Here is a 15,791-nt window from a genome sequence, read left to right as displayed (position 1 = left end):
TTGAGGCCAATAACCAAAAGTGCAGTGGAGAGACAGCAGCTAAAAAAAAAAAAGTTGCTGCAGTCTTGGTATAAAAACCACAACTGTCTATTATTCATTTGTTCCAGTCAAATCCAACAGACTCACTTCTAATATATAATTATAATTAACAATAGGTCAATAATAGATTCACAGCCAGTTCTAAAATTAGTTGTAGGCTACACAAGAAGAAAGCACACTTGTCATGTTTTTTGTTGTTTTTTTTACTTCTGAAAAATTATATTTTTGTATTTTGTCAAATGTTCTTATCCAACTGACAAAAAACACCTTTAATGACGATATTGTGCAATAGATGACACAACTCATTTGAATACTACCTAAATGCTAGTACATTGTCAAGAGAGTCAATAGCTAAATTAATTTTAGTTTTCCAACTAAAGACTGCATATCTTTCTTTCCTAGCTTTCAAATGATGGACAACTAATTTTCATAGCCTTCATTTGCTGTAAAGTTAGAAGTGATTTGAAATCAGCCAAAAATACAAAACAATATAAATAGCTTGACTTATTTCTACATTGTTACATTTTCTCAATATATAAATAAAAAAAAAAAAACTCAGGGGTACAAGTATGCAATACATTCACATCATCGTTATCAATGACCTTTACTGTAAAGAAAAAACAATTTACAAGTCTGACCTTCACATTCTTTCATTCACTTCATCAGCAGCAATAGAAAAGTTATCGATATCCATAGTCCCTATACATGGGACTCTTTTCTTGGTCCCCATTCACATACTGGCCATAGTCTTGTTCATAAGGGTCCATTCCACGTCCATAGAGATCACCCTGATGAGCATCCCTTATAAAGCCAAGATGAGCCTCTGGTCGCACATAAGGGTCATCAGGTTCATAGCTACAGAATACAATGAACAAACAATTTGAAAGTAAACCTTCTCTTTATATGAAATACTAGCAATACTAGCAATAAAATTGTATAAAATAACAAATAATAGTTATTATTTCTAATTACAGTAAGCTATATTTGAGAACAACATGACCATCTGTATCATCATAAGTTCTTTACTACAACTTAAGTTCAGTCTCAAAAAGTAATAAAAAAACAATAAGCAAAGTCTTTTTTGTTTGTATCAGTGCCTTCCCCTCCCCCTCTAAAATGGAGTCAAATAAAAAAGCAAAAGTCGTATATATTTACCCATATGGCTGCTGGGAGTAAAAGTCACTGTACATTCCAGCGTCATCAATGTATTCAGGTGTCAAGTGTCCAGTGTTGTCATAACCTTCTGAAACAAACATAGAAATGTAATAAGTGACACATCACATAAAGAAACTAGTCAACTTTTAAATTTGTTCTTTTCCAATGTCACATACCAATGGAAAAAAAATAAAACTTCTTTAATCTATAGCTTTCTGACTAATTTGCTTAAAACTCTATGATAATTTAGAATAAAGTTCTACCATTTGAAAGCCTGAAAATCTTTTTTTTTTCAGGTTAACTGTAGGTGTAAGAAAAAAGTTATTAAATCGAAATATTCTGAATCAAAAATTTACATCAGGTGCTAAGGATGCTAAACTGTGAATTTCCTTTATGAATAAGCTTTAGAAATTTGTTATTACTTCCCTTGTGCTTGTTATTCCTTCCCTTTTATCTATATTTATCTTCATTCAAAATAATCTTGCTCTTGAATTCTTGTTAATCAGCAGTGTGTCTGTCCCCCTTATATTAGTGGGATAAGGGATAATTTAAAACCCCAATACAGATACAGAGATAAAAAAATAAAATTGCACATCACATCACCTGAAAGTCTGAACAGACAAGACTATCTAACAAGTAACTAGTCTGCATTCACAAAATGGAGTTCATAAAACATAAAATAGAACAAATTTATATGTTAGACTTTAAAAGCAATCTAGTCATGAATAAAGAAAAAAAAATTGCTAAGTGAAAGACTAACCAAAAAAAAAACTGCAGAATTGTAAATTCTTTGGGACTTTCCTAAAATATACAGATTATAATAGTTTGGTTTCTTTCAGAAGATTTAAAACACAACTTTAGGTTCGATACAAAGTAAGGAACTTATAACACCTCCATGGATGACACCAACACCTCCCTGAATGACACAGACACCTTCCTGGATGACACCAAATCTCACTAACTATTTTATAAGTTAGTATTCACCATAGAAAAGATCAGGCCTGTCCAAAATGTCTGCATCCTGTAAGTAAGGGTCAAATCCTGGCTCATCTGGATACATGTATGAAGGGTCAGCAAACTCATCCACCTGACGGGACTCCACCATCTCCAACCACTGGGAGTTGTGCCAGCGAAATTTTTCAAGCTGAATTTTCGTGGCCCACTCTTCGTCAAATTCCTGGGTAATAGAAACAAAACAATAAGAGAGGTGAAAAATAGATTCAATAAAAAAACTGTATCCCCCCTAGATAACTAATAGAATATCCAAGTCTGATAACTAGTTGTGTAAAAGTTCTTTGAATGTTGAGCAATGAAGTGAGAAATAAAACAAACAGAGTACACTAGGAATAAGAATACCATTTCCTTTAGAGACTTACTAACATTGCTGTGACAAGGAACAAAAGACTGAGATTGATGATCTTTCTTAAAATACCCATATATAAACCTCTAGAAGTAATTTATATAGGGTAAGATCATTTCATTAGTTGAAACAAATGGAAATTCAGTTTGACAACCAATGTTGGCCTCATCATTACTATCATAGCAATAATGATATAGATGCAAAACAAACAACATAAAACACACACACATACAACCAGCACTTGATAAGAATAGGAACAAATATATTTCAATTATGTTTCGATTGCTATTAATAGTTTCCATAAAAAAGAAACAATTGGACTCTACTGGTAAAGTTTGAATGAAGTGTAAAGTGCCTTTGCAATGTGTAATAAAGAAGTAAAAAAAAACAACATTTCTTTTATAACTCAGTGGCCAACAGAATTTTATGCTATAAAGTAAATTGTTGCAAAAAAAACAAAAAAAAACAACTATAAGGCTACATGTTTAATGAAGTGCTTACACCAATCATGTCTAATGTAAGGCTACATGTTTAATGAAGTGCTTACACCAATCCTGTCTAATATAAGGCTACATGTTTAATGAAGTGCTTACACCAATGCTGTCTAATGTAAGGCTGCATGTATAATGAAGTGCTTACACCAATCCTGTCTAATGTAAGGCTACATGTTTAATGAAGTGCTTACACCAATGCTGTCTAATGTAAGGCTACATGTTTAATGAAGTGCTTACACCAATGCTGTCTAATGTAAGGCTGCATGTATAATGAAGTGCTTACACCAATCATGTCTAATGTAAGGCTACATGTTTAATGAAGTGCTTACACCAATCATGTCTAATGTAAGGCTACATGTTTAATGAAGTGCTTACACCAATCATGTCTAATGTAAGGCTACATGTTTAATGAAGTGCTTACACCAATCATGTCTAATGTATTGTCACAAACACTTCGGATCTCAGCATTCTTGTCATGCATCAAGTCTATTAAATAGGCAGGAGCTTTTACATTGTTGTCAAGGAAACAGAACTGAGTAAATATACATTTGTAGAATATTAACCTAAATGTCTTAAGATTTTTAAAATGTGAGAATTTTTTTTTTCAGTTATAATACAAATTGTTTTTTCCAAAATGTAATCAATGATGGTCTAAGAAAACAAAAATCTCACCCAATTTATTTATGCATACCAATTTTACTACCATAAACTAGCACAGAGTTTTTATAATAATATTAAAATAAAGAAAAAAGTAGTAATATATACCATTAACAAAATACAATTCTGGTCTTATTTCTGTTAACAAAGATAATTAAAATAACCGTGGCCAAAACATTTGTCTAAAAGGATATGAGTTTCTTTAATGATGATTTCTCTGGTAGCTTCATGAAAGATCATCTGGTAGAAGACATAGACTATCTGGCAGACAACTTCATCATCTTCTTGTTTAGCTACAGAAACAAATGTAAACTTACTCTTAATGTAGCTATCTACATACAATTTACCAACATAACAAAAGATCCCTTGCAATAAATATTATCAACGCTCACTGGTTCCAAAGGACTGTCAATGCCGGGGGTGAAAGTGGGGATAAGCACCCACTTTCCAAGAAATGCTCCCATGGCTTGCGTCTCTAAATGCCTCTGACAGTCAAATCCAGCTCCTGGACTTCACGTGTGATTGTCCCAAAAATCCGGCGGAACCTGTTCTTACAAACTGACAGGAGAAGGGATGAAAGGTGGAACACTGGCGCCTCAAAACCAGTTTAGCTTTGTGTTGATGGGGCTCGTCAGCCTGAATAATGCTACCCATTTAGGAGAAGGAAAACTCCAAACCTCCACTTTGTGGCGATACTCCCCCATGTGGGTATCGGGGCTTGGAAATGACCAAGAGTAATAATAATCCCACTGCCTTTCCACTTGCATTTCATTTCACTAAGTGAATAATAGTGGAGCTTCCCCCCCCCCCCTCTAGGTGCTTTTTGATGAAGGCCTGGACTGCACTACTCCAGACAGAGGTCTATGTCTCACTATGCTCTAATACTGGATATAAACCCATTACAAAGTTTTTTTTCTGGAACTGGTGAATGTGATAGCGTGAAGGGGCCTGGATCCATGTGACGATTCCACAGGGCATACCCAGGGCACAGTCCACCTTTAAGCTTTACTACTGCAAAATAGTTAAATTTGGAGAGCTCTGTGGATGGTGGAGAATGGGCCATTTGCCAACCCCACCTTGTCCCATGGATATTCCAGTTACAGTTTCAGGCCCAGATGCTCTTTTAATTCAGAGTTGGAGCAAGTTGCCAAGGCTGAAAACATCTTTCAAATGTGGGGATTATATTATATATATATATGTATATATTAAAAAAAAGCCTGAGGAAACACCCAGCCTACACTAGATGCCAAGAAGAATCAACGCTCACACAGACTATACTAATTCTATAGTGCTCTAGAAATATGAGATGGATACTGGTGACATTGATAAGTATTCTTATAACAATATTTAAACAAAAATGAAACAAAAATGTAATCTTTTAAAAATGTTTATTAAATGCTCATAAGAAGTGATTTTCATCTTCAGTTTATAATGGTAAAATAGATGATTAGCCTAATTAAATATAATAATTTTTTAAGATTACTGGCCTTGTTATAGAACTTATTTTAACATATTATTTTTTAAGTGTTCAAGAATTCAAAAACAACAAGAAAAAAAATATGTTTTTAAAAAACAAAAGCTTATATCAGGTGTATTTGTATCAATTAGTTTGGATCAGTCATGTGACTATATGCAGATTGACCAAATTGACCAAAACATAATAAATCTGTGTGAATAGAAATATTTTTACCAATTTTTTTGTTTGGCTTTTAGCTTTCTCAATGCGCTATGATCCTATTATTTGTCTGGACCAGTTGGGAAAGAGGAAGGGAAGAAGGAGGTAATTTGGTGAATGTTTACATATCATTTTTTAAAATGCATAATTAAAAAAAAAAAGATTACTCAGGGCTCAAGAGGACTAATTCATCTTATACCACCACATCTGTCAAGTAATATTTCTTTCCCTTGTTCAAGATACCAAACAAAATAATTATTTACAAAATAATTAACTAATTGATTAATTTTTTTATTGATTCTTGTGTTGTCAGGTAAAAGAAATAATTATTCAAAATTGAATCTTAATCTAAAATTTGATGTGGAAGAAATAATGTGTACAAACTTTTTACCAGACAGACAGATAGACAGAGTGAGTTGATATACACTTTGTAAAAAGGGAAAAAAAATAAACTGATGCAAGAGAAAAGCTGGTATATTGCTACTAAATTTTACTTCAAAATTAATATTAAAATAGGATTTTAAATTTTAATCAAATTGGTTTTATTTTTAAGATTAATAATAATGTATTTGACTCAAATTCAAATAGCTTCCAATGACTAAATTGACATGTTCACATTACAGATACCCACCGTTCAGTAATTCTATCAACAGATGTATGATGTTACTATCAGCCAACAGTTTGGCGCATGCATCATCACTACATACAGTACCAACAAGTATGACCACATCCAGTACAACATCATCTTCTGCTGAACCTGTGCAAGATACAAGTACAGGTAGATGCAAGATACAAGTACAGGTAGACACAAGATTATTTTCACCACCAAAGTTTTCACAAGAACACAAAACTTTCACTAAGAAATAAAAAAGTATCAAAATGCTAGAATTAAAATATCTATTGCAGCATATTGACACAGTTGGATGGATGACAAGTTAATCACTTGGTTCAAGTCAAGTCCCCACAACTCTTATCTGACATCATGAGTTAAGAGAATGGTTCAAGTCAAGTCCATACAACTCTATCTGACATTAGCTTACGGTGACTGGACATAGTGCCCGTCACATGATACACTTGCAAAAAGATGATCTTTACATCATCCTAAGCCAAAGATGACTCCATTTCTAAAAGAAACTTGACTCTTTTTTTTTCACTAACTTATCGCTGAGGTCAATTAATAAACAAATAGGTTTCACCATTTAAAACAGGAATTTCTAAATAAGTATTTCTAAGTATTAAACCCAACCTCCTTTTTAAACACTAAAAAAAGGAAACCATACGAAGTTTAATTTAAGATGAAGAACATTTCTTCTGTTTTCATTCATATTGTAGAGTCAGAGAGCTAGTTGGTGTAACCAAAAATGTTCTTACTAACAGAAAAATAAAATGTTTTGGTTCTAAATTTGAGTGAAAAAATATGGCTGTAATGCATAATCTATATACAGTAAGCATCAGCTAGGTATAGGTACAACTTACCTGACTGAAGTTTTCCTTTGATCCATGGAATTAAATTGTACTCCTTCAATATAAGTTCATAGTCCAATTCTGGAATTGTTAAATTTCCTAAGATTCCCAAACATTCTAAACTGAATTCTTCATTATCCCAATCAAGTACATGTGAACACAAGTCAGGGATGTAATCCTGGGAGTGTACAAAAGATAAACAAAAACATGCAACCTATTAGTTGACAATAGTAGTCAGAATTGTCTTTCCAATATTTCTAAGCACACAAGGTCTAAAAGTTATAGGACTTAACAAATTCTTCTTTCATTTCTAATAGGGTGCTACTTCTGTAGTCAAGTTGCAAAATTAAGCTGAAAATTGCAAAATGAAAGAGATATAATCAATTGAAGCGTCAAAGCCAAGACTCCAAGCAGCATTAGGTTGTATTGATAGAAGTTAACCATAATAAAACAATAGACTACAAGTTTGTCACAAAAACACTAAAAATGTTATTCTCCTTTTCAAAATGTCAACTTGTTTATTTTATTTTTTTGTAGCTGAAACAGTTCTCATGATCCTAAAAGAATACTCAGTTTGGAAACAAGCTTGTGTGACTGTGCCATTGGATCAGGAAGAGAACTAATATTAGCAGTGACGGGAACAAACTTTGCACAAATTTTAGGAAAATTTTCTACGCCCATGTTTTTGAACTGGCAAGTTGCATGACTTTTTTTGGTCATTGTCCTGGCCATATAACACCCTTGTTAACCATAGGCCATAGAAACAGATGACCTATACATCATCTGCCCTATAGATCGTAAGGTCTGAAAGGGGAACTTTACTTTTTTTTTTACTTACTATGAAAAGGTTTTTTGTAGGCCCTGAATGTTGTGATAAGTTACGAATCATTTTGATCAAAAGAGGATCTTTAAATTTGAAGGCACGTTTCATGAGCAGTTTCAGTCCTTGACCTTCACAAATAATTTGTGCTGCACGTTTGTTAGAAGCCAGGTTTATACAAAGAGCAAGTAACTCTATGTCTGGGGTTTCTGGACTCTCCAAGAGTAGTTTCATTACCTGCAAACAAAAAATTGAAAAAAAAAAATGTATTGTAAAGAAAAAATGTTGTATAATTTACTCTTAAAAATGTCTCTAACACTAGTGGGTTACACCTTTGAAAGCAATCTTTTTTTTTTTTTACCAAACAATATATGCTTCAAATGTCTACAATATAAATAGCAATATTTCTTTCCAGAAACCTGGTAACTACAAAATATTTCTCCAGAGTGAAGCTGCAGTCAGTGTGGAGGTTTATTTTGAAGCCTGGTAAGAATTGTGCTTCTAAAGAGGAAAGATTCTTGGCAAAGAGACATTTTTTTTTTACTTTGGACTTTTTTTATCTTTTACAACTCTGTCAATTGGAAGAAAGATATGAACAAAGATTTTTCTCTTTCCAAGGATCCCCAATTTCTAATGTTCTATCAATGTATTTGAGACAGACCAAGTACCTGAAGAAATTTTACAAGAAATGAATTACTCTTTTAATTTCTACCAATTATTTTCCTAGTACTTTTGTATATTACAATACATTTGTGTTCATTACTGTTAACAGAACTTGTACACTTTGTTGGCCTATTTAAATGACCAATGGTGTCTCCTATCAAGCAGCAAGCTTTTTAACATAGCTAACACTCAAATGATATTATAAGTAAAAACACTTTCCTAGAAAGAATGTCAGAAAAAAAGGTAATAGATATAGAGCTGGAAGAATTCAAATAAGGGAGATAACTCAGTGCTTAGTTCAGATTCAGTTCAGTTGCGACAAATTTTAGTTCAATATAATCAGTTTCCCTTCTTATACTTTGAACCAAAATCTTTTTTTTTTACAAAGTTGTGTTTCTATATATAAATATAATTTTTCATGAAGAACATAAAAAATGTCAAAGAAACAACTTACAATGGGAAAGCAATCAGTAAATGTGAACATTGATTTTGCTTTGTCATCCATACTGATGTGATAGAGAATGCATAATACCATCAGACGATGATTCTCATTGGCTGCAATTTATAACGAGAAATAAATACATAAACATCTTGTGATTAATAACTAAGTAACAGTAGGAAAATGTTGGCTAACAAGAAAGGTGGTGTACTTCTGAACCAAAGGTAAGAGTTTGATAACTAAAGGTGGCCGAGATTTTTAATCAGTATTTAAGGAATCTAATGATATCTGTCAACATCATCAAACTCCATTCCAGTGAGGGCCTGAGAGACTTAAATTCTCACTAGCAAAAGCCATGGACAGAAACCCTGCCATTGTGTACAGTGGACATAAGTTAAGTAAAAAACAATAACCTAGGAAACAAACACCAACACATAACAAGGCAGTGTCCTCTTTCTCCAAGCAGCGGCATTGACCATCATTAGTAATGTGTTAAAAAATACAGATTTTCTTAAAATACAATCAAATCAAAATATCATTTTAGGTTCAAAGGCTAAAGTAATTAAGAAATTGAAATGCAACATTATTTTCCTTTTTTTAAGATATGAAACATTTGTTCTTCCAAAACAAAACTGAACTAATTGTTAGCAACAAATTTATCTTACTGAGCAAGTTGACTAGTTTAGGCAAGAGGCCATATTTGATAATCTTGCTGCGTATGTCTGGGTCAAAGCTGAGATTCAATAATAAGCGGATAGTAATGTTGAGTAAATCTTCATGATCACAAGGAATCAGCTTAGTAAGTTTCTCTACAATATTAAGATCAACCTGCAGATTCATAGTGTACACAATACATTAAATACATTTATCATATATTGTATTATTTTGTCAGAACAATAAATAATATTTTACTAACTTTTTATTTTCTCCATTACATAGGTCATATGAATAAGAATTGGATTAGCTCATTTGTTTGGCAGTTATAATCCAACTGGAAGTCTCAAGTTCAAACTCTGATGGAGAATTTGATTATTATGTAAAATATTACAATGTGCCAGCACTAACAGATAATTACTCTGTTATATAGACATACAGTGGCCTGTAATTATGCTTACCTAAAATGAAAAAGTTAACCAAAAAGGGCTTCAGGGTTTTATTAACAGTTTCCCAAGGAACACAGAATTATTTTTTTCCCAATGTAGCTTGGAAAGATGAAAATCATGTTAAGAAAAATAAAAATAAATTCTTGCTATCCGTTTTGTCTTTGATATTGAACTTATGGATATCTATGCAGGCTATCACTTAAAAAACACTAAAAAAAAACAACTGTCTAAAGTTTTAATAATTTAAACTATAATTAGATCCTATTCCGAATGTTCCTAGTGTATATATAGACAACAAAGTTTGTTGGCTTACATTTTCTTTTTTGTTCTCTATAAATATACTCACCTTACCATTTCTTTTTTGTTCTCTATAAATGTACTGAGCTTACCTTTTCTTTTTTGGTCTCTATAAATGTACTGAGCTTACCATTTCTTTTTTGTTCTCTATAAATGTACTGAGCTTACCATTTCTTTTTTGTTCTCTATAAATATACTGAGCTTCTTGAGAAAAGAAACAACCAGAATGAGGAGCTCAAAATTGTTTCTGTCCAGAGTGTTGACCAACATTTTCACTACCCCTTTGTTTCTCATCTTCAGTTCAACACTGAGATCTTCAGCAAGGTTCAACAGCAGATAGTAGGAAACTTCAAACAAAATAAATTACATTATTTCAAGTCTGATTATCAATAAGGTTCAACAGCAAAGTGTAGGAAACTTCAACCAAAGTAAATGACATTATGAAGTGTCCTTCAACAGTGCAGAGAAAGAAAGTTAAAAGAAAAATACATTCTCAAAGTGTTTAAAATATATCAAAACAAAAGTATCGGAGTGTTTCTTGATGCATGTTGTTTTATATTTAACAAGTGAGGCAGCTAGATGAATGGCGTAAATGGTTTGGCTGCCAAACTGAAGATCTCCGACTGAAATCATTTCTAGAAATTTTTACTCAATTAATATTCAAAATGAGCTGTATATGTCAAATGTCTAATAGAAAAATAGGAACTTCTCATAGATAGTATTTCACAAAAAGTTATTGCACACTCAAATAATAAAACAGGATGATATTATGCTAAAAAAATAAAGAATGTAATTTACATTGTAAGTGAGCAAAGAAGATTTTAATTTGTTTTGCTTAATGCAAACAGTAAAGAATGACATCAACTAGTCCCAAGTGATTGCTGATCCACCAAGGGTGAGAGGCAATGAGAATAAAAGAATGAACAACTAAAAGAGTTGGAATACACAAATCATTAAAAAACAACTCACCTCTCAAAAGTTGTTCTTGCTTTCTAACCAGACCTTCATATTTCTTTAAACTTTTTTCATAATCATCTCTCAGTTTTGTATTGTTTTTATCTGTGTCAGCTGAAAATATAATTAATTTGTATATTCTAATAAGTGTATCTAGCTTTGCCTAGAGTTGTAAAAGATTAATTCCTAAATATTAACATCATACGGACATCTTGTTGCAAACTAATATTCCCAGCACATAATAACTAATAAGAATGACAAAGAATACATGCTAGAATATCTGTAGAATAATAAAGTTAAGCAAAGCTGAAAAACAAATGATTGTGGCATAACCAAATTCTTGAAGTAAATAAATAGACTTAAAAGTTAAAGCTCACTAACCACATGTACAGAAAGAAGACACAGAATAACAAATTTCTTTTGACAATTTCAACTTAAAAACAAGAAAAACATTTAAAAAAATACTTTTATAAATGTAATTGTATCAATAGTTTGGATCAGTCATGTGTATGATTGACCTAGATATAATAAATCTGAGCGATTAGAAATACCATTGAACTTTACTACCTAAAATCATACTAGTCAGAGAATCATCAATGAAGTAAACAAGGTATTAACCTTAACCTTCTATATAAATACTTTGTAATATATAAATGGTCTAGATATGGCCTAGAATGTGCTGATGTGCCAGATATCCAATTATATATATTTATTTATTTATCCTCAATAAAATTTAAAGAAATATCTTTTCTCCATCTATTTCACAATAAAAAGATACACGAATTCCTTCATTAAAGTGACAAAAGCAATATTTTTCATTGTTTATGAAGTGATGCACGAAGTAAAGATTAAGGTCTACATAAAACATTAGTACTTTAAGACATCTACAAAGATCTTAGATAAAGAAAAAAAAAGAAAGAACTAATCAAGAGAAACAACCTGCTTTCTTTTTCTTATTGAGTTCATCCTGCCAGAGTTCATGTTTCTTAAGCTCATGTTGTATGATGGTCATGCACAGTGTTCCCATCTTGAAGTGGAGGATGACTGCGTGAAAAGAGGAGAAGGAAGAAAAGCAAAAAAAGATGTAGATGATGTTGGTCGCCAGATCAGTGCTGCGCTTCCATTCTTCTCTCAGGAGACGCACCAGTGCACTAACTACAGTCTCTGGAAATGTTAAACAACACTTTGTTAGGTTGAGAAGAAAAAAGTTAAGTTTACAACTTTCAAACAAATGTTTATGTTTTCAGTTTTTAGGCTTTTATTAAATTTATTTCAGAATAATTTTTAAAAAAGTAAATGCTAAAAATGCAACAAGATACCATTCTGAAATAATTCTTCAAGGTTATCTGGGTTTCTGGCAAGTTGTAAGATAAGAGCACAGCCTTTGACTTTTTCTGGCAATTCCTCATACAGCATTTCCAGGTAGTCATCCACATCGTTGATGTTAGCCACCTCATTTATCTCAGATCCATCTGAGAATGCTGGGTCCCCTGGTTTGTCTGACAATTTGGTTTTACCTGAAGCTAAAGCAATGATAATAAAAGGTAAAGTATATTTTTTTATCAAAAAATGCAATAAGATTTCTATTATTTTTAGGGTCATTTATTTTCATTTTGATCAAAACTCTATAACCATACATTCTAATCATTGTGCCATCGATACATTTTTTTTACTTGTGAAGTATGTTAAAAAAAACGTATCATAAAAATACTCGGATGGTTTGTCTGTATAAAAAGTATAAAATAAAAATGGCTAAATGAAAATAAAGAACTTGAATCCTCTCTAACCTTTAGGTGGTGCTGTTTCTTTTCGATTCTGCAAGTAATACAACAGCTGTTCAACCTCTGGTAATTTACTAGGATGTATCAGTTTACATTTCTCAATGATTTCTTTAGCCAGTGTTGAAAGGTCACTGTTTTCATGTAAACCTTTTACCCGAATGCTAAAAAACATAAAATATTACAAATTGATCATGAAGAGTGAATGCCCTTTTTTTTAAACTTTAAAACAGAAAAATGAATTTTATATTGTGAAGCTGAACATTTCAAGTAATATGCATACTTAGATAATGAATTACAAAATTTTATCTGATGTTGGAACAGAAAATGGTTCTTTAAGTTGACACAAGATGGCAATCAAAAATTACATATGCACATATAAATATATATTTTCTCAGATGAAATTCCTTTCAAGAATATTTTTTAAAGTGTTATAGATGCAGATATTAATAATGCTTTAAATTCCCTGAATCTCAACACCATTTAGAAAGTTGTGCTCTGGTTCCAACTGTCTTAAAAGAAATAAAACATCAAATTTTTTTTTCGTCTTATTTTTAAAAGAAAAAATATCTAGAAGATAAACATTTTGTAATGTCTAAGAGCTTTTAATCTTATTATTGTCTATTAGATTTCTTTTTTTTTTATACTTGCTTCTGTTTATTCTGCTACTCTATTCAAAGGCCATCATCATATCATCATGTGCTGTTATTGTGTTAGATATTTGTACACCTAAATAAATTCTTACATTTTCTGACACTCCTTGCGTTCTCCCAGCATGGGATCTCCCATCTCTCCCAGTATGGTGGCCTCCAGTTCATAATTCACTACCAGTGCTTTTTCCGTTGGATGAACATCAATACTTCCACCTTTTACTTTTCTGACCACAATATTAATAAATATTTATAATTCAAAATTAAGTAGATTAAAGATACATATATTTGTGCATTTTAGGCATAGATGCTAAACATTATATGCATCAATTAATAAATTTAACAAATTTTGATAAAATATACATGGTGAGTATGGCATCAGAATAACAACAGAAAGTAAATGATAGCTCTTTCTTCTCAGCTTCATCTAGTCCACTGCATCGCCATGTTCTTTTTGGTTTTCCCATGCATCTTGTGCCTGAGAGTTTCAACCCATGGCCTGTCTAGCTCTGTTGTTGGCATATTTTCTTGGTGTGTGACCAATCTTCTATCTACATCTCTAACAGGTCTATTTATTTATCTACATGTCTAACAAGTCTATTTACTTATTTACATATCTAACAGGACTATTTACTTTGACTATCTACATGTCTAACAGGTCCATTTACTTTATCTACATGTCTGACAGGTCTATTTACTTTGACTATCTACATGTCTAACAGGTCTATTTACTTTGACTCCTCAACAGCAGAGTAACAATAACAACACACAAAAGCATAAGTGTAAGTTCATTAGTTTTTATATCTGAGTATTTCTCCAGTACTGGTGACAAATAGGTATTGGCTCACTAAAAAGTCTATAACTCAAAAACTTCTTTTTAGTCATGCATATTAACCAATGACTTAAATTCTGCCAAGTCACTGGTTTTCAGGCAACCCATTCCATGCTCTAATAGCACTAGGGAAGAAGGAGTATTTGTACAAATTTGTCCTAGCATATGGGATGAGGAATGTGCCTTTATCTTTGTGTCTTTCAGAGTATTTTATTAAATTTTGTTTTTGTATTTGAAGATTATGGTTCAGTGTTTTATGTATAATTGCTACTTTACTTTTGAGTCTTCTGTCCTGAAGGCTTTCTAAATTTAGTGATTTTACTAAAGGTGTTACTCTAGTCAAATGTGAATATTCATTTGTTATGAATCTCACTGCTCTATTTTGTGTCTGTTCCAGTTTCTTAATGTTTTCTTTCTAGGGAAAGCTTGAATTATTTCAAATAATAAAAATGAGCATAATACTTAAGAATCTGGCCAATCACATTTAAGATTGAAGGGGGCTATGAAGAATGAAGAGATGAATTCTGACTCAGACCAAGCCTAAACATCAGGGAAGATAAGACATAAGATCATTCAATGTAGCAGACTGTCATGTATAGTAAACAAAGAGCTAAATAGTAAAGAAAATGTACAGCATTCTCTAATGATACTCCACAATGACTTGTTAAATGTGTCACTGGTTCTTCTTTCCATCTTGATAGTACCAGGTTGTGTGATATTTGCACAGTCCTGAGTTCAAAATTTGCTCCTAAAAACCCCTGCCATAATGTAGGGGTTTTGTTTAGGATGTAATATTCATTTTTGAATGAGCATCTGAAATCAAGATCATCTAACTGGTCTAGATTTTGGTATCTTATCTTTTAATATACATGTTTATATTACAGACATTTGAGACATTCAAATGTGACATTACTTCAAAAAAGAAGATAATTATACATTCTCCGCATTTCATAACAATCTAGCCATGCATGTTAATTAATGACTTAAACTCTGATAAGTCGTTGGCCTATGACTAGAATATGAGTTATTTATTATAGATCTACATTTCATTCATTAGACTTAGAGCTAGAGTCAAGAGTGTATATTATACACTCAGTAACACTGTGTGACTGTAGAGACCAGAAGGCGTCCCTGGTTACATAAAATTAAACACAACATTAAATAAACGATTTAGAAATAATTTGATGTAGATATAGATCTATATAAATGCTGCATACCGCTTAAGGTATCTAGCGTCTTCAGCTTGCATCATTTTAAGTTCTAGTTAGAATGTGGATCGAGATCTAGAATCTAAACTGTTTTAACGTTCCAAATAAATAGAATATATAAAACAACAAAATGCACCTAAGTGTCGGCCATTTTAATTCAATTATTTAAGTAATCTCAAAACCATTTTAAATGTCTATTAAAA

General features: G+C 31.9%; 1 protein-coding gene across 2 annotated transcripts; it reads right to left on the bottom strand.

Annotated features, from left to right (window-relative positions):
- Positions 1-560: 560 nt before the first annotated feature.
- LOC106072593 (kinesin-associated protein 3-like) lies at positions 561-15,763 on the bottom strand. Of its 2 annotated transcripts, none has more exons than XM_056040484.1 (17): positions 15,598-15,763; positions 13,644-13,775; positions 12,908-13,062; positions 12,440-12,643; positions 12,060-12,284; positions 11,136-11,234; positions 10,335-10,513; positions 9,432-9,594; positions 8,782-8,882; positions 7,683-7,901; positions 6,857-7,022; positions 6,012-6,137; positions 3,900-3,998; positions 3,470-3,555; positions 2,179-2,371; positions 1,195-1,279; positions 561-894 (listed from the first exon to the last, which is right to left on the bottom strand). In XM_056040484.1, the coding sequence occupies exons 1-17, from the start codon at positions 15,630-15,632 to the stop codon at positions 720-722; spliced, it is 2,442 nt and encodes an 813-aa protein (XP_055896459.1). In that variant the 5' UTR covers positions 15,633-15,763; the 3' UTR covers positions 561-719. The 2 variants fall into 2 exon arrangements, with proteins under 2 accessions (XP_055896459.1, XP_055896458.1); XM_056040483.1 differs by having other exon boundaries at positions 1,195-1,282; positions 15,598-15,762.
- Positions 15,764-15,791: the final 28 nt, after the last annotated feature.

This window comes from Biomphalaria glabrata, chromosome 9 (assembly GCF_947242115.1).
Source record: "Biomphalaria glabrata chromosome 9, xgBioGlab47.1, whole genome shotgun sequence".
Lineage (NCBI taxonomy): Eukaryota > Metazoa > Mollusca > Gastropoda > Planorbidae > Biomphalaria > Biomphalaria glabrata.
This window is presented reverse-complemented; position numbering and strand designations above follow the sequence as displayed.